The following is a 19859-nucleotide window of genomic DNA, read 5'->3' on the forward strand; positions in this document are numbered from 1 at the left end:
CCGGCAGTCAGGCCTCCAGGTCAAGCTGGACATAAACGCAGCCATGGGAAACATGGGACGACAGCTTGGAGCTGAGGCGGGGGCTGGAGAGAACTCCCCGGGGTGAACAGACTACCTTCCTTGGCCCACCGGAGAGCCCGGCGGAGTCGGCGCCTGCTTTTACGCGGGACAGCCTAGCTCGCGGTCAGGCCCCAGGTTGGCTGCGAAACCTGCAATACGGTAAAGTTCTGTATTTTTAACAGCAGAACAGAAAAATAAATGTTGCCGTAACACTTGAGGTAACCTTACATCATCTTTAAAGTCGTTGCCTATGGAAACCAACTTATGAGAACCCCCTCCGAGGGCCTGGAAGGCTGAGAGCAGGGCCAACCCACCCCCGCCCCCCTACTCGACGTGCTGGGGAGGGGCGAGGAGGAGGAGGAGTCGGCCTCAAAGGGTGAGTGGGCGGGGCTGCCAGGGCCCCACCCTCAGGCACGTCTGTCCCGGTAGAGCCTCAGGCCCAGGTCTGCACCCACCCCCGCTGATTCTCCCCTCCCTCAGGCCCGCTACCCAAGCAGCCGGCTGCTGCGCCTTTGTCTCGCCCCTTCTCCCTGTGGTCAGCGTGGACGCAGGATAGCCCCGGGTTCAGCGGGGCACCTGGACACCCACACGCCAGCTCTGGGACCCTGGACAGAGACCTGAAGGAGGCATGGCCAGTGGCCAGAGGCTGCGGGAGAGAAGCAGGGGACCAGGGGAGGGCGATCGGAAACGGGGTGGGGGGGCCCAGGGAGGGGACGTGATGACATCGCAGGTGGAAGGCGTGGAGTGGAGGGCAGTCCGACCCTCCTCCATCAGACACCACTGTCCGCTGGGCCTCAACTTCAGACCACACGTGGGGCCGGTCGCGTTGAAAACGTGAAGATCAGGGTGAGGAGGGCTCCAGCAGGAAACGCTGGTAACGGCGGTGGCTTCCTTCCTGCCTCCCGGGGGCTCCCGCCTGCTGACCCGAGGCCACATTCCTGCTCTAGGCCACTTGGAGCTTCCTCATCTCGGTGTTCCACCCTAGTCTGCAAAACCTTCATCTCTAGTTAGGAGGCACCAGGAGTCCGAGCGAGTCACTGAGAAGCTCTGAATGACGCAGACTGTCCCACTAAGAGAGGCTGCAAATTAGCCATCTCTAGTCCCACTAATTCAGCCTGACCCGAAGAATCAATCACAGGCCACAGTGGAGGCCCTGACACCGGCTGAGGGGAAATGACACACGGCCCGTTGTCATCCCACATGTGCCGGACGGGGAGGCGCCCAAGCACAGGAGCGCGCCTCGCGTGGCCCCCCAAGCACCACGCTCGTGAACGGGGGGCAGGCCCTGGGGGAGGAGCTCACCAGGAGCCGTGGTGGGGCTTCGGGGCCACTCCCACCCTCTGCGTGTTATTAGCGTCTCTCCAGCTCTGCCTGCAGTTTGCACAAGCTTGCAGAGCATCTGAGATCAGGTCAAAAGGAAAGGTCTTCTGTAAAATACCGTGCCACAAGGTGAGGGGCAGCAGGGGTCTCAGAGAAAGACATACGGAATCTGGCAGGTGGACAAGTCCACGCCGGCCACATATTGGGACAGAACTCCCAGAGCTCGCACTGGCCACCTCACAGCCTGGCTGCCTTGTCCCGCGGCAGCCGACCCCTCCCCAGGGGCAGTGCCCCACCTGGTGTGGGCCAGTGTCTGCACACAGACGGCACCCCCTTGCTGACCCAGCTGCTTCCACCGTGGCTGGAGCCCCCGTGGGCCCTAACCATCCATCTGTGCACTGATCATGGCCCCACCGTGGAGGGCTCAGCGGCCAAGGCTTCGGGTGTCACTTCTCTCCTTATAAAGTAACAACCCAAACCCCTCTGAAGCAAACTTCTGAGTGAAACTTGCTTCTGGAACAGACAGCACCCCTGAGGGAGAGGAGGACACCGAAAGCCTCAGCTCCCCAGGCGTTTCCCAGCACCAGGGCTTCTCCCCACCGGCCCCTCCTTGTGGTGCAGCCATCCTGGGTGCCGCAGGATTTGGGCAGCATCCCTGGGCTCCAGCCACGAATGCTGGGGGCGCCTACCCCCACACTGCCAGAGGTTGGCCAGTGTCTCCCGAAGGCAACGTCCCTGATTGAGAACCAGGGCCTCACGAGGTGTGTTTAGCAACCCTTCTTTAAACAGAAAGCAGGGAAGCAAACCACGGCCAGCCCCGGGGACACGGGACCGGCTGACGTGGCTGTCCTGCTCCCCCGGAACACTCCCACATCACAGACCCCAGGAGTGTCCCCGGAGAGCGTGTGTGTCCCACACCCGGCCTTCTAAACCCACACCCGTCTTCTCCGCTCCTCGCCCCTCCTGCACCCCGGCCTGGTGAAGGCAGCTCTGTCCACGCGCTCCTGCGCCCACAAGCCAGGCCCCTCCCTGACTCCTCCCTGTCCCCGGGCGGCAGCCCGCTTTGCTGCTGGGGTTCACCCCCCACCAAGCGCCTTAGACACAAATGTGAACCTGGCTCCGTCCTACCCGGAACTTTCCGTGGCTCCCCGGCCGCTCAGCGTGCAGGTTAATTCAACACCCCAGGCCGGGAGTGTGGCGCCCGTCCACCTTCCTGGCAAAGCCTGTGGGGAAGGGGGTGGCCGCCCGGCCCCAGCACGTGCAGCATGTAGGGCCGCTGCTGGGCCTGATCGCATGCCGATCCCAGCGCCTGCACCTGCCGTGATAAACATTAAAACAAAACAACTGTCGGGATAATCAGCCACCACGTGTGCCCACAGCAGAGCTCGAAGATTTTCAACCAAAGTTCAGCAAATCATAGAACATCCCTGTAGGAACGGCACAGCTCTACCGGCAGCATTTGTAAGGTCTACTACCCTAAAGTACTAAACCAAACGACCTTTCTGGGGCAATTTTTTAACATTCCTGAGATGGAAAAGGGCATGCAACTGGGGCAACAGCCACCCCGGGACCAGACCTGGTGACGGTGGCCGACCCCCACTAGGAGCCAGTCCTCCCGTGCTCCCCCCCCGGGGTCCCCACGGCCACCCTGAGTGGGCACTGAGCCAGGGGAAGATGACTGCGCCCCCCCAAACCTCCCTTCATGCTTGGGCAGCGTCACACAAAAGGTGGAGACCCCCAGGCCCCCCACACCCCGGTAGAAGCCAGGGCCCGAGCCCGGGGCGGTGGAAGCGCCAGCAGCCGGGCTCTGGGTGCTGATTCAGTGACGCCTCCCAGGCCAGCAGGGCCCCCGTGCTGCGCCCACGGAGGGTCTCCAGCTTGAAAGCCGAGCCACCGTGGGGTCACCTAATGAGGTGAGAGAACAACAAACGCACCGAACGTCCTGAGTGCCGCTGGTACCAAGCCTGGCTCCTCCTGCCAGACGCGCAGCGAGCCGGGGAGCCGAGGTCTGCTGCGGGGACGGCTCGCTCGCGAGGCAGCCACGCGAGGGGACGGAGAGCCTCAGGTGCCCCAGGCAATGCAGGGGCGTTGGTGCGGGGAGCGTGGGGAGGTGCCTTGTCGTCATGCACAGGTGTGCCCAGGCTGCAGGCTCTGCACGTGCCCAAACGGGGCCCTGGCGCCACCTGAGGGGGCAGTTTTCGGCCCTATGATGCCCAGAGGTCACCACGCAGGCCCAGTGGAGGGTCGGTGGGCCTGTGCGGGCTCCGCCAGCCCAGCTGACTCCAAGTGCATTGGAAAACAGCTCGGGCAAGCAGCTCGCTGCTGGGCCCGTGCCGGGGGGAGGACGCGCAGGCCTTAGCGCGAGCTGAACTAGTGGGGGCAGGTGCAGCGGATCTGACTCAGCACCTGCTGTCTCACCGGCTGATCCCCCGCCCGTCTGCCGGCAGGCCCACACCCCTGGGGCTCTGCGTGCGCACGTGCGTGTGAGTGTTGTAGACGTGTGTGCAGACGTGTGCGTGTGTGGCTAGGGAAGGCAGGGGACCCAGGACACACTCGGGCTTCAGCTGGACCCCCTGGCCCAGCTCTGACCACCACACCTCCTCACCCTCAGGCCTCCTCCCCTGGGCTCACCGTACACCCTCGAGAGCCAGCTGTGACAGACGTTCCACAGAAGCACCGAGAAAACCAACCCACGGCCAGATGGCTTGGACACAACTTCCATGAAAATCCTGTCCCATCTTCTCAAACTCATTAGGTCCCAAGAATTTGTTGCCACACCTGTGACCTATGGGCATCACTGAAGGTTTAACCGCAGGCAGCATGGTCCTCACTGGACATATATTCCACAAGCACACCCTTGGGGACACTGACTCTGTGCCTCCGGCAGCAACTCTTGCTGGTACCTGGAGGGGATGCTTACAACCTGCGGGACAGGTAGACGAGGCCCTGAGGATGCGCATCCTGTCGGAGGCTGAAGGGTCTTGGACATTTAAGAGAACAAACTCCTCCCGCCAGCAAACAGCTCGCTCGGTGCCAGGGTCCAGTGGGCAGCGCCCGGCGCACTCCACACACTGGTGCCTGGTCCTCCCGCCGGGCACGGGCGCTGGGCCCCCTGCAGACCACAGGGACCCTGAAAGCATCCATCCCAGGCATCTGTGTCCTCATCCCAACGTGGTTTCAGTTATTTTTGGTCTTGAAAAGGCCCAATTTATAACCCCACAGAAGCAAATTGTTTTGTTACCCCCTACGGATATTGCGAAGTTTGAGAAACAGCCGTTTAGGAAGAGATGTTCATAAAACAAAGAACTAAAGAGATGCTATTTATTACTGATGACAAGACTGCCCTTCCTGGGACAGCAGGCGTTGGCTCCCAAGTGACGGGAAGTGTTGAAAAGGAAAACGGTGGACGGACAGAAAAAACCATCTGTGTCGAGAGTAAAATCGAGTCCTGAGGGCAACGCTGTTGTACCCGGCGTGTTTGCAGTGAGGAGGCCACGGGGTCGCGGGGCCACGGCCCGAGGGGGCCACAGCCACGTGGTAAAAATGCGTGGCGGGGGAGGGGACAGCACAGGGGTGGAGCCCATGCTCAGCCTGCACGAGGTCCTGGGCTCAGTCCCTAGCCCCTCCGTTAAATAAACATAAGTTAACCAAATTACCTACCCCCCCCAAAAAAAACTTAGAAAAAAGAAAAGAACGCTGTAATAAATGCAGTGTCTGCTGCAGGTGCTTCCCCCTTTTGTCCACCCCTAACTGGGTATTAAACTGCATTCGGTACGATATTAAAGTTTAGGACACGTGTGATGAAAGTATAATTTAGGACAATTTTTTTTAAGTTTAGAATTGAAATTTTAAGTAGAATCAGCTTTTGCCGTGCTGCAGACACTGAGCAAACTCAAAATAAAAACAAATACGGAAGAGGCGAACTTTCAATACAATGAGAAAACATTTGATACTCGCTTGGTATTTTTATTTTATACTGTTAAACATCTCAAAAACCTAATCTCTAGATGTGACTCTCATTTTGGTCATTTTTAATCATTGATAAATAAATTCTACCATTGATCTGACACATCACCAATTCCAAAAGCAGCAAAGAATGAACTTACAAGGTTTTACGGGAATCTGTGACCCACAAATGACTTGCCAGGGATGTAAAGTAAGTTCTAACCACACACGCACACGGGGCCACCTCTGTCCCCCCGTCAAGACACACGAGTTCCCACCTGCTGCTCCTGCCTCTGGAAGTGGTCTGTCTGCACACCTGGTACCTCGCCCCCAGCACACACCAGACACACACACACACGGCCACCTGACTCGCGCAGGGTCCCCTGCTTCTCAGCGCACACACCATCACCTGGCTGGGGCCGCCGGGCCCTCCTCCCTCACCCGTGAGTCGGCCTGGCCTGCAGACGCTTTTCTGCCTCCTACTTGGTGGCAGCTCCCGAAGGCGGCTCTGCCTGTTCTGTTCAGAGCTGTGTGTGTCCCCCTCCCAGTCCTGGTCTCCGTGTCCCGCTTCTCCGCACGGCTTCGCTGGCTTCCCCTGGAGGCGTGTTGGTAACGGCAGCAGCGGCGGGCACCCGTGAGGGCATCCCCGTGCCAAGTGCATAAGCGCCCGTAACCCTCCCGACAACCTGGAAGGCGCATGTCAGGACCCCTGCTTGACGCATGGGCTTCTAGAAGGCTTTACAGATCCTCATCTGACTGATGCTCAGGTCACAGAACTCGTCCAGGCCAGGGACAGGAAGTGCCATGGGCAGGGCGGGCTTTCGGCAAATCTATCAAATAATGTTTCCTGTCCTCACGCAGAGGTTAAAGAGAGCCTGCCCCACCGTCCCCACCGGCCACATCCACGCCAGCACAGCCCTCCCAGGCTGTTACACGACATCACGTCTGGGGGCAAAGCCGAGCTGCAACTTTCCAGACCCAACTCTGCAGATGCATGTGGGGCTGAAGGCAAACGTTGCTCCGTGGGGGCTAAGCCTGGCCTGTGTCCCCAGGTGTCCCCTGTGAGTGCCAGCAGACCTTCTGGAACGCCCTGCTGTGCTGGGGTCCCCTCCTTATCACTGTCAACACCCGCTTCACTGTGTTTTTGTGTTTTGTTTTTTTTCAGTCATATAGAGCTTTATCTGCCACATGGTAACTACTTTGAAAATTAGGTCCCATCATTAAAATTTAGGGCCACAGTATCTAATGTTCTGTTTTCTTTTTGAGTTATAGTCAGTTTACAATGTTGTGGCAGTGTCTGGTGTACAGCACAGTTTTTCAGTCGTACATAAACATATATATGTTCATTTTCACTGTGAGCTACCACAAGATCTTGAATATATTTCCCTGTGCTGTACTCACTTCACTTTGAAAACCAGAGTCAGGTAGCGCATGCTGGCGTCATGCGACAACCCACACACCCAAGAGTCAAATTACAGTCACTTAGTGACCATGTGGCCACACTGCCCGGAGCCTGGAGACACAGTGTCCCCAGGAGGCCCTGACCGAGGGGCTCAGCACCAGCGGGGGTGGGGGCAGCGTGGCCCGCATCCAGGAGACGAGGCTTTCGGACGCGATCCGGGAGGAGGGGCGCTGTCACACATGCAGGCCCCCGATAGGGGGAGAGGGGGCCCACAGGCCTGGCTGGTTGCAGAGACTCCTGTGCGCCAGCTACGGCCCTGTCCCCAAGGGTGGCCCTCCATGGCCCGCTGGGACAGGTGCACCTACACCCCTCCTGGACAGACGAGCAAACGGGGCCCCGAGGGGTAAGGGGTGGAGCGAGGACAGACCCCAGCAGGTGTGGCTGGTAACTGGCTGGGTGACCCGGGTCCAACCTGCGCCCCCCACCCTGCCAGGACCCACCTCCTCACCCATCACCTGGGCGCCTCCACGCAAGGCCTGATTCAAGAACTGCAGGGGCTGGGTTCTGTGACACCACATCATCACCGACTTCAGAACAGGAGGCCGAGGAGAGGGCAGGCTTACATGGCCTCCAAAGCAGGGAAGAATGTGGATTTCCAGCAAGAACAAAGCCTCCTGAGAACACACATGTAAGTGGGGAGTCCAACCCCTCTCAAGCACTACATACATCCTCCTGCAGCGTAAATGCCACGGAGAGGACTTCTCCACTCCTAGAAACGAGCCTGAGACCCTGCCACCAACGTGAACAGACCCTGGCCTCACAGGGCCCGCCGCAGACACAGCCTGTGATCACAGGTCACGCCTGCACCAGGTCCTCGCAGGGACCAACAGACGGACACTGTGTGAGCACCCTGTGCGTGCCTACCCACCCCCTGGACGTTTCTAGAGCGTTTTCAGTCTGTTTCAGTTTTTCAGTCAAAGTAGGCAAATCTGGAAGACAGCCACTTCTCAGGCCCCCCTACCAAACCCAGGTAAATCCCACTGACTTTTTTCCTATAGAAAAAATTGTCTTCTAACTCCACAGAAATGGGAAATTGGTCCTAGAGTTTGACGTTTTAAGGTCGTGTTCTCAAAGCTCCAGCCGGTGGTGGGCGGGGGGCACAGGCCACAGGAACCACGGGCTGTGGGACCCCGAGGGCCCCCCCGTCCCCCGCCCACCCAAAGGCCCCAGGCCTGATCACGGGACCCAGGCATGTTCACTCAGGGATGCGCCACAAGTTTGGATCTTTATGTGAAATCTCCCGACTTAGTGTTGGCTACAACTTTAAAAGGAAAAATAAAACTCACTTGGCAAGTCAGACAAAAAAATAACCGTGGCCAAATTTCGCCCGAGGACCACCCATTGGCAGCCCCCGGGAGGACAAGCGGGGGTTACTGACCACACGGATCCCAGGTGAGACGGCGGCACCCTCATCACAGTCGCCTCACCAGGTCCAGCCCGACACAAGGAGTTTAAAATGAACTCAGACCCCGTCCCTGGACGCACACCGGCGCGGCTCCCCGCGGTTCTGCGAGCTCTGGGAGGCGGCGAGGCGGCCACACCAGGCCACCTGTCTGTGAGAACAGCGAGTCCTACGCACTCACCCACAGCAGACGCCGCTTCTACGGGAAAAATCATTGTTTCTCTTGAATGTTCTATTTTTATAATGAAATTTCCATTTATTAAGTATTTCTTATTGGTTTGTTTGAACAATGCAATAATTTCAAACAAAACTCTAAGTGTATCCCAGCTATTCCCAGCCCCAAAGTTCACGACGCTCAGAGGAGGTGCCTGTCAACTGCAATTTATTGCTACTTGACCCAATAAAATGTGACCTTCGACCCCTGTCTGCACACCAGCAGCAGCCACCATGATGTCACCAGGACGCTAGCCTGGGAGGGAGCCTGGTGTGCCTGCCCGGCACGCTGCAAGAGCCTGTCCGTCTGTCTGTCCACCTCGGAGGCTCCCGGCAGACGCCCAAGGGTGTGTACTTGAGGAACCCTCCCGACAGCCCCCCAACTCGGACCACCCTCCTCACCCTCTTCTGACCCAGGGTCAAGCCCGGCTCGCCAGCCCACCTTCTGCCACTCCAGCCGCCCTGACTGCTGACCAGGAGCGAGAGCGGACCCAGAGCAGAAGCGGAGGCTGGAAACCTAGCATTTCTGTGTGCAGGGACCTTCTCTACCAGACGGGAAGATGTGAGAGTTAAAGGATTCTCACCCAGAGGGCGCCTGGGCCGGATCCACACGTTAGCTGACCTTAGAACTTGCCGGGGCACGCGACAGTAACGTCTTCTGCTGTGACTCGGCTGCACGGGTGAAGTGTCCTCAGGGGTCATCCTGCCCTTGAGACCCTCCATCCCCTTCGGCTTAAGAAGCTCCAGAGAGTGGGGAGTGCCACCATGTGTCCTCGCCAGCCCAGGACGGCAAAGCCCGAGGAGAGAGGCCTAGGACTGCCACGAAGGAGCAGGCTCGGGCATTTAGAGGAAGACCCAGAACCGGGGGGAGGCGGGACAGCATCGGGCACCTTTCTTAGAAAAAGCAGACAGTTGAGCTGTCTTGAGTCAGGTTTACGTAGGAAGAGAGGTGGGGTGGGGGAGGCTGGGGGGCAAGCCAGGGTCCCACCAGGAACCCCAAGCTCTCAAGAGTCTCTGTGGGCAGAATCAGTGTCCAGCTCAGCTGAGTCTACTTTTGAACCTTTCTAGACAATTCCAGGCACAAAACCTTTGGAATCCTTCTGCCTTAAAATATTCCAAGATGCACTTTTCTCTTACAGGCTATTCAGTGATCAGACAGAGCGTGGGTTTACGTTGAACTTTGAAACAAGTGAGTCACAGAGGCTTCCTTACGAGTAACCATGACAAAGCCCAGGCCCTGTGCCCACGCTGTCCGCCAGCCTCCACTCGCTGGCCCAGCGTTACCGAGGGGCCGACACGCTCCAGACAGGGAGGTGGTGCACGGTCAGAAACCCCTGCCCTCTGGTGACTAACAGTCGGACGTGGGGAGACATCCGACAAATAAAGTTGACATAAATGTTTAATCAAGCTATCCAGAGTCATAAATGCTACAGAAAAGGCTGTGAAGCAGGCTCACAGGCTGGGGGTTGGAGGGGCCTGGGAATCTCAGTGAGGAGCCGTGCAAAGGCCCTGGGGCACAGCATCCATGTGGAGCAGGACAGGAGGAGGCTGCGGGACTGGAGCAGAGTGAGTGGGGAAGTATCACAGAGGTGGTGCGGGGTTTGCAGGGCTTGACGCCCCCATGGCAGATGACCACGGCAGACCCAGAGGCCACGCGAGGCCTCCGCGGGAGCAGCAGTCATGGGTCCCTGTCCCATCTGCCGGTCTCCCATGGATGCTCGGGGGGCCCGGGGACTGCAGCGCAGGCGGCCCTGGCCAGGGAGGAGTGGCTCTGTGCGCTCACTGCCTCGGACACTAATCTAAGACGCTTCTCGGGGCGTGGGCGCCTTTGCCGAATTGTTGGGTGACGAGTGGACAGAACGAGAGGTCAGGAGTGTGTTTCAGGGGACCTGGACTCCTGGTGGATGTAAGTCTAAAGCTCGGGCCCTCAGACCCTCTTCCATGGAACATTCTCCATCAGGCCACCCGGGGTCCCCGCGCATCAGAGCAGACCTGCTGCAGGCCTGGCACCTTCCACCTGGGGCCCCGAGAGGCCGCAAAGACCTGGGGGCTGATGGCTGGGGGGCTGGAGACGGGACCCTGGGAGGGATGCAGCCTCTGTGCTCTGGATGGAGGCCCAGGAATCAGTGCCCTGCACGAGTCACCCTTTGTGGCCTCACGGAATGCGCACAATGTGGCGTCCCAAGGACGGCTTCTCGAGGCGTGTGACCACGGAAGCAGCGAGATGCCAGGACTGCCGGGGCAGAGGGCTGGGAGGGCGGGGGAGGGCCTGGCTCCTTTCCACCCAGGAACGGCTGCACAAACTCACACCTGCACACGCACACGTGTTCACTATCACACACACCTGCCCTTTGCCTTGGGGTGTGGAGACAGGATGCAGACACTAGCACTGCTGACAGTTCACTGGAACCCCCATGTAAAGAGCCGTCATCGACACCGTTCCAGAAAGGCCATACTTCACTGTGTCTTCCTAAGAAGATACCTGGAAACCAGAGTGGCTTCCCAACATGCCAGCACAGTCCTGACCACCTCATTTGTCGCCCTTTGTCCCTTCACTCTGGCCACAGCGGGGAGAGCCTGGCAGTCCTGGGGCACCAGAGGGCCGGGCACCTGATCAAGCATGGACGGCTCTAAGGGCCCCAGCCCTGCCACCCTTGGGGCTCCGCTCCATCAGCACCTTTTGGGAAATGCCGTGGCTGCACCTGCACGGGCCCATTTCTCAGCTGGCCCATGGAATGGGGCTTTCCTTGTGTCCCCAGGCCGTGGGCTCAGCAGACAGGCTGCATTCACCCTTGATCTGTGGACCTTGTACCTGGGAACACACAGGACATGGCCCACCTCTGAGTCACACCTGCCACACACTCCCACCTCCAGCCTAGTGACCAAGAGGACAGAGAACTTCAGGAGCCCGAGTGGTGCCTCACCCCACTGACTGGCTCCTGCTCCTGGAACCCCACTCTTCCACCACCCACCTGCTCGGAAAGGCCAGTGGGAGCTACTGAAATAAATTCTAGAACCCACATCCTCAGAGGGGGTGCGCCATGGGATCCCTAGGTCCGAGCTCCGGAGCCGCCTGCCCCACCTGCTGGCTGAGACCCCTGTGAGCCCCAGACGGCCACCTGTGAAGCAGGGACTGCACCAGGATCGCTCCGAGGGCTGTGGCGAGGGTTCCGTGGGGCAGCAAACACAGCTGTGGGCACAGGAACGCCACCCTAACAGACGCAGCCCTCAGACTAGTTCTGAGCGGGCCGAAGCAGGCCCACGACCGCCTCTCTCCCCGACGGTGGACTCAACAGCAGAACAGAGGGACAGAGGAAGAATCAGTGAACTAGAAGATAGGACAAAAGAAATCACTCAAACTGAACAGAGGAAAACAGAACCAACAACAACAGATGGAGCCTCAGGGACCCGGGGATCACAGCAGCAGGCCTCACCCTGCGTCCCCGCAGGCCCTAAGTAAAGAAGGAGGGGCCGCAGAAGTGCACGAAAAAATAATGGCTTGAAAACTTGCCAAATTTGCAAAAGATGTAACCTCAATTATGATTCATCCAAAGAAGTCTAACCCAAGACATGTCACAGCCTAGACTCTGGAAGTACAAAGCAGTACAGAGTACAAAGAAAAGAGTCTTAAAGTCAGCAAGAGAGAAACAACACTTTACCTACAGGGGGAGAAAACCTGAATGACAGTGGATTTCTCCTCAAAAACACAAAAACCAAAAACCTAAAACAAATAAATGGAAACCAGAGGGAAATGGCACAATGTGTTCCCAGTGCTGAAGGAAAAGACCTGTCAACCTGAATCTTATACCCAGCAAAGCTGTCCTTCAGGGATAAGGAAGAAATCAAGACATTCTTAGCTGAAGAAAAACTTAGCAAACTTGTTGCCAGCAGACCTATCCTAAAAGAAAGGAGGTAGAAAGGAAATGAGTCCCCGAAGGAAAAAGAAAAAAGGAAGAAAGAACACAGTCATCGAAGATATGGGTAAAGACAGTAGAATTTCTTCCTCTTCTGGGTTTTCTAAAGTATGTTCGAGGGTTGAAAATAAAAGTGTAACACTAATGTGGTTCTAAGCGCACGTAGAGGAAATAATTAAGACCATCTTACTATAAAACAGAGGAAAGTGAAGTGATGCAGAGGGAGGTAAGGTTTCCACACTTCTCTCAAGCTGGTAGGTGACAGTGCCACCAGGCGGGGCTGAGACACGCACACGTAAACCGACACCCAGGGCAACCGCGGACACGCGCTCAAAAGCAACATGGACATCTCACCGCAACGAAAAACCAACCAAAAAGATTCAGATGTATAGACAAGTCAGAATGCAATTCTAAAGAAATATTTTTAAGTAATTCACAGGAAGGCAAGAAAAAGAAAATAAGAGGAATGAAAAATAGAAAACGAAAATAAAACGGCAGAGCTAAGCCCTAGCATATTTACATTAAAAAGACACAAAGTGGCCTAGTTGATTTAAAAAACAGGACTCAACTCTATGAAGCCTAAAGAAACACTTCAGATCTGATGAGGTAAGCAGGCTGAAGGCGAGAGGCAGGAGTGGCTGCGTCAGGAAGCACGGCAGACTTCAGAACACACAAAATGATCAGAGATGGGGAGGGGCATCACATGGTGGGAGAAGGGTCCGTCCAAAATGAAGACGTGGCAATCCTGGACGTGTATGCACCGAACAACAGAGCAGGAAAACACGTAAAGCAAAAACTGACAGAACTCCAGAGAGAAACAGAAAAGCCCACACTCGTGGTTGGAGACTTCAACACACCTCTCTCAACAACTGACAGAGCCGCCAGACAGAAGACCAGCAAGGATACAGAAGAACTAACACCACCATCAACCAACACGGGCCAACCGTTTCCCCAACACCACCAGACAACAGCCCCGCGTGTTCTTTCCCCGTGCCTGCGGACACGTGCCAGGACAGACCCCGTCGCTCCAGGGGCTCCTTTTGCTCTTCGGTTCATTCAAACTTGGGCTGGTGTGGGCGGGTCTGTATGAAACTGGTCAGAGGGGAACGGACTGGACCAATTCCAGTGCCTATGGCCAGTCTGCAAACAGGGCTGCTGTTCCTTGGGGGAGGCTGAAACCGCCCCTGGTCTGATGGGCTTTCTGCTTGCAGGCAGTGCATGGCTGGGTCAGAGCCCAAATATGTGTGTTCTCCAAACTGCAGGAGCAATTTTTCCAGGTGGCCAGATTTGTCTGCTTGCTTCAGTCAAAGTATTTCCAGTCATCTGGATTAGCTGCTTTCATAATACAATACACTGGTATTCTTTTCTCATGAATAACAATTTAGAGCAGGGTCAGCCAACTCCAGGCCAAATCTAGCCTGCTGGCTACTTCTGTAAATAAATTTTTTATTGACACATGGCCACGTGCATTCATTCACATGCTGCCTGCAGCTGCCTGCAGTGCTAAAACAGCAGAGTTGAGAAGCTGTGGCCCACAAAGACTAAAATATCTGCTATCTGGTTCTTTAAGAAAGTGTTTGCTAGTTCTACTTTAGAGCAACAAATAAAAGCTAACCTTGGGATTATCTCAGAATAATTGCGATATTTATGACCACGTTCAGCTACTGTTAACTCGCGTAATTGGACAATCACTAAGGGACACGGAGGGCAGGACTGGTGTTTTTCTGACACCTGCTTTTGAAACCACAAAACTTGGATTCTGAAAAATCTCTTCCTGAACTAATCATGTGCAAATCTGGGAAGAAGTAAGTAGACAGGATTGCCATTTATTTCCTATTCAAATACACTGAGATTTCTCCCTATCAAGATGCGCTGGTAACTGTTTCTACGTAATCTGACTGCTGACAGGACTTCTGCCTTCACAGTGGGGCCGAAATGAGACCCGTCAGGTGGGGAGTGAAACCCAGCCCCCTCGGATCTGTGGTGTTCACGCCTGATGACTGCGTAGCGTTTGTGGGCTTCACACAAATTATTTGGCTTCCTGGCCACTTCCAATGGTTTCAGACCCACATCTCTTTGGAGAAAAGTAAAGGTGCTCAGAGAGCGAGTGACCAGCAGGACCCTGGCCCCCGGTGCTCTCCTGCCATCAGCCGCCAACCCCGCCGACCCCACAAAGGGCCCTCCCGAGCCCAGTCCTGGGCCGGTCTCCTTCCTCACACACGCAGCAATTCAGTGTTTACTCGGCACCTACTGTGCACACAGAACAACAGGAGGAACTCCGGAGGAGCGGGAGAGAGGCACCAAGGGGCGGGGGTGGGTCCGTCTGACACTGGACTCCCGCCCCTGAGAGAACGCAGGGGAGGTGAGACACAGAGTCCAACAAAGAAGAAAGAAAAAAGAAAGCAAGTAACACAAAGTACAAAGACATAAGCAGCAGAGAGGGACAAACAGCTCTGCAAACCACCAACAGAGAGATCACCGAAGGGCCAGGAACTAGAGAGACTGGCCTTGACCGAGGGCGAGGCCCGACCGCAGGGCCGGGGAGGGGGCTCACCGCCGGAGAGGGCCGGGGCGCAGGGGACGGGCTGAGCGGGCTCAGGAAGAGAAGGGGGCGTGGAGTGGCCAGGGTCAGACCGTGGGGAGCCCTGAATGCAAGCCTGGCAGCACGTGAAAGAACCTTCTAGCAGGGCAAGCATCCCCACGGGAAGTGGCCAGCTGCCGTCCGCGGAGGCGCGCCCAGCCAGCCGCCGGGGCAGGGCCGGGGCGCTGCAGCTCCATTAGCAGGGCTCTGAGGTGCTTCCCAAACTTCCACCCCGACAAGCTGGGGTTCAGCCATCAGAGAAGGGCAGTGGGGGTTGCACAGCGAGCCAGGATGGAGACGGGAAGACGAGGGGCAGGTGGTGGCGGCAGTCATCTGAACCAGCCGGTGAGGGAGCTGAGACATCGTCACCCAGTGGCAGGTGACCCTGAGAACCCGCAGCAGCCGGCGGGGGCACACGGGCCTGGGGGCAAGCCCAGAGCTCCAGCTGGCCGGGTTGGGTCTGAGATGCTGACAGTCTCCAGTGGCAAACTGGGCGTCGTCGGAAACTTGGAAACAAAGCTCGGGGGAAATCAGGACAGAAGACAGAGCGTTAGGAGAAATCCACATGGTGCTAATCACTGAAATCACGAAGTCAGGACACAGTGTGAAGGTGAAGCATAGCTTACCCTGGACCAACCTCTCATTCAGGAAACAGCACACAAATGGCAGGGACCAACCACAATCCCTAGAAATTGCTGTGTGCAAAAGTCCAGACTGTTCGAGAAGATAGCTAAATCAGGTGGGGGGCAGAAAGCCAAAAAACATCAGCGGTATCTTAACAAACCCACACAGAAAACACGTCTGGAGTATGAAAGACAGTCCCTTAGACCCTAGTCTTTGTCCTTAGGACAGATGACCCAACGCAGCAAATCCACCGAACGATTCCCTTAAAATGTGTGAATTTTACTGAGTGCAGATTACACCTCAATGAAGTTGATGTTAATAAAAATCATGTTCCAAGAGAAGAGACAGTACTACGCATATTTACAAAGACACGAGCTCTACATATTATTCATTGCTGAAGGGTAAGGTGAGGGTGATTTTTTTTCTGTGTGCTTTTCTGTGTTTTCCAGATTTTATTAGATCAACAAGAGTCTACTTTTGTGAGCAGAAAAAAAGTGTTTTAATATTTGTGTGCCTACGTTTTGCTGTGCATTGCCTAGGGGTGGTGCTGGGGACGCTGTAAATACAGAGGGGACTTGCACAAGGAGCTTGCCAGCAGCCCTGGGGCATGGAGGGGGCTGTGGGAGGAAGGGGCGGGTTGTCCTTCAAAGGCAGAGCCTGGGCGGCACCCTACCCCTACCCAAGGTACCAATCTCACTCACACACACACCCCCTCCTCCCAACCCCAACTCTAGAGGAACCTGCGTCCAGAGTCTCTCTGAGCGCGTTTTCCTGCAGCCCCGGGGGTATAACCCAGTACAGTTTCAGTCTGTTTCAAGTTGAACCACCTCCTCCAGGGTGAGGAGCCTCTGTCGGGTTTCCTGTTTTCAGTCCGCTGACTTCCGACCAGGCTGGTGCCCCGGGGAGCATTCACTGACTCCCAGCTTCCTGGAAAGCAGCCCTCCTGGGGTGCAGAAAACTCCGCCCTCCCCATTCCTGGTGCTACCTTTGCTCTCAAACGCCGACTCACCCCTCCGCAGAGGAAAGAGCATGTGCCTGGATGAAAAGCCAGCTCCCTTTTGTACATCACATACCTTCTGAGCAATCAGTTCAAAGCTTCAGTTTTCCTGTCTGAAACAGGAGCGATACTATCGAGAAACCCAGCGGGTCGGATGCGGCAGTCACACCCAGTGCACACAGTGGCCCGCCAGGTCCCTTCTTATCTGTCCTTCTTTCAAGGTGTTTTCAATTCACTTCTGACCCCAACCGTCCCCTGGAGCCTGTTTCTGCACAACCTCCCTTCCCACCCACCGTCCCCCCGCCGCAAGGCCACAGTCCCTCCAGGAAAGTCTGGACACACCTGGGGCTGTGGCAGGGTGGGCACTGCCACTCTGGAACTCAATTAAATGCCCCAGGGACTGGTTCACGTCTCCCCTACTGACCAGACTGCCCTGGAGCATGGACTCCCCGAACTTGTGCCCGGTCCTTTGGGCCTGCAGAGGTGGGAAGAGAGCCCCGAGCTGCAGCAGCGGGGTTCCTGCGCTGCTGACCCGGGGTTTTTGCATCATGGTAGAGAGCACAGAGGGTGCTGAGAACAGGCTGCTCCCTGAGGAAGCCCACCCGTCAGGGATCCCGCGGCCCCGGCCTCTCCAGGGAGGGGAGGACCAATCTCTCGGCGTACCAGTTGGGAAGCTCCGCGTGAACCTGCAGGAAAGGGCCTTCACGATTTGTGAGAATGAAGCAGCCACCATTCCAAGAAAGAGGGTGGGCAGCTGTGAAAGTGAGGAGCCCGCAGAAGTCAGCTGACCCAAAGTGGACCCTGCCACGCTGCACGACCCAGAATCCGGTGACTAGAAACCATAATAGTAGCCAGCCAAGGATGCCGACGCTGAAAGCAGGCCACAAGTGGCCTCCCACCCAGACGCCCCGAAGGGTGGGGTCCATCCCGCGTCCACGTGGCGGCTCAGGCCTGTGGGAGGCCACACCACCCGGTGCTTAAAAGCACAGCCTCCAATCCAAATCCGGTTCAACCACTAACTGGGCCAGTTTCTTAAACTCTGTAGCTCTGTCTCTTCATCTGTAAAAGACAGGGGAGCTGCTCTGCAGGAACCCATCAAGTCTGAATGGGACATGGCACAGAAGCATGGTGGCTGCACCCAACTGCCCCATTAAACAACACTTCCCCGTTCTTAAGCCAAGAGATTGACAGGCAAGTTCAAAAGCCCTAGGGGCCAGGCCAGGCCAGGCCAAATCCAGAGCTTGGGCCCTGGCATGTGGTGCCAGGAGGCTGGAGGGTGCCGTCCAAGGAAGGACATTTTTTCCAAAGGGGACAACAGGAAGCTGGTAGAAGTGTAAAGCCTCAGACACCCAGCCACAGACAAGCTCCCATCTGTGTCTGGTGGCCCCGAGGCCCGAAACCAAGAATCCAAGACCACCCTTGACCATGGCCCCACCCCCCAAGCAGTGTCAGAAAGCACACCGACTGCGCCCAAAGCATATGCAAGGCATCCCAAACTCAGCACGACCACCAGAGAATCCAGATCTCCACCCCACCCCCCCCCCCCGTAAGTAAAACATCCATTCCTGCCCCTCCCGCAACTTCCGTCACCACAAACTTGGAATTCACGCTCCCCTCCTGCTCATTCAATCCACGCAGACCCAGCCCTGCTCCCCATCACCCCTGCCTGGACGAGGCCAGCACCTCCTATCTGCAGTTCCTTGTCCCTCCTCTGTCCACTCTCCTCCAAGCCTCCGCAGGGGTCCTCTCACCAGGGGACTGCATCTCAGTCCTTGCTACCCAAACAGCCCTGTTACCCCACCCCCACCCCCAGCCTCTTGGCCACACCACGTGGGCCTCCCGGCTGGTCTCAGGCCCTGGCACCTGCTGTCCCCCTGCCTGGGCCATCTCCCCCAGCATGCACAGATCTCTCCAGGGCTCTTGTCCAACACTGCCCTGGGACCCTCCTTGCCCCCACCCTGCAGGGCTCATCTGTTCAGACACACACTCCTCTGTGTGCTCCCCTGTTTCCTGTCCTAATGGAAAATGCCCCACTGCAGCAGGGACTTTGCCATATGCACTGAGCCGAGGCAAGGAGACCGCTGCACTCTCCCCAACAGGCCTTCAATAAAACTTGCGAAAGACAAATGAATGAAATGGAACATGCCCACACTCGCCAGCCCGGGGCTTCCTCTGCCACAGATGCCCCCTCCTTCTCACTGTCCAAATGGGCCTTCTGTAATCCTCCTCCTCCTCCCCAGGGTCAAATGACATCTCCCTGATAAGCCTCTGTCCATCCCTCTGCCACTGGACAGCTCAGCCCCTTCTCCTTGGGGAGAAAGTGTGTCCTTTTTATTTAAACTACACTTCTCCAGATCGGAGGGCCTCTGCAGGTCATGTGTCCAGCCTGTTGCATCAAACTTAACACCCCTCCTTGCCCCGCGGGGAGCACATCCCAGACGGAAGGGCATCAGCCCTTCTTTCACTTTGCAACAGGAATTCCTGTCTCCCCTCTGGTTCCCCGCTAACAAAAAGCATCTGTCCTCGGGTTAAACTGAAACCAAGTTTGGGAGGGGAGCCACGGGCAGTCCCTCGGGGTCCATCCGTAATCAACCTCACAATCAGTCCGGGCCGTGCCCTTCAGATACTTGCGGGCCAGTCACAGCCATGCGGCCCCCTCCAGCCCCCTCTAGCCCTCCTCCCGGGCCGCAGACCTCCCCCGCGGTCATGACCCCGCACCTCGCCCTCCCGGGTCGCATCCCCGCCGGGCCGCAGGTGCCCGGGCTCCTGCCCTCCCCGCCGGCTCCTCCCGGCTCGCTCTTTGTCATCCCGGTCGCGGGAGCGTAGGCACCCTTGGCGCCCAGGGCTTTTCTCTGCCAGCTGCTGCCGAAACCCCGGCTTCCACCTCCCCGGCCTCCCGTCCCCAGGGCCCCCGCCTGCCGGCCTCCTCGCCCCCACCCCGCCCTCCCCGGTCAGCCCGGCGGAGCCCGCGGGCCGGCGGCCACACTCACCCGCGCCGGGGTCGCCGGCTCCGGGCCCCGGGCTCCGCCACCAGCGCAGCAGCGCCCGCGCGGGGTCCAGGCTCACGGCGCAGCGCTGCTGCTTCACCCACAGCACCGAGCGCAGCGGCTCCGCCGCCCCCATCGCGCCCAGCCCCGGGGGCGCCGCTGGGTCTGCCGGGCGGGGGGGCGCCAGGAGGGCACGCGGACGCCGAGGGGCGCGGGACCGTTAGCGGCCCCTGGAGCCCGGCCGGGTCGCGGCGGCGGCGGCGGCGGCGGCGGCGCGGGGCGGGCGGGGCGCGCGGGCGGGCGGCGCTGCGTCACCCCGTACGCAGAGCGGCCGCGGGGACCGAGGAGGGGCCG

General features: G+C 57.7%; 1 protein-coding gene across 1 annotated transcript in view; it reads right to left on the bottom strand.

Moving 5' to 3' along the window:
- Nucleotides 1-19788, bottom strand: part of CERK (ceramide kinase) — a 39686-nt gene extending 19898 nt beyond the window's left edge. The window contains exon 1 of the mRNA XM_074375778.1: nucleotides 19509-19788. Within this exon, the coding sequence (XP_074231879.1) occupies nucleotides 19509-19641 (133 nt within the window). The 5' untranslated portion in view covers nucleotides 19642-19788. The remainder of the gene's footprint in view (nucleotides 1-19508) is intronic.
- Between the last annotated feature and the right edge of the window lie 71 nt (nucleotides 19789-19859).

The sequence above is a fragment of the Camelus bactrianus genome, chromosome 12 (assembly GCF_048773025.1).
Source record: "Camelus bactrianus isolate YW-2024 breed Bactrian camel chromosome 12, ASM4877302v1, whole genome shotgun sequence".
Taxonomy (NCBI): Eukaryota; Metazoa; Chordata; class Mammalia; order Artiodactyla; family Camelidae; genus Camelus; species Camelus bactrianus.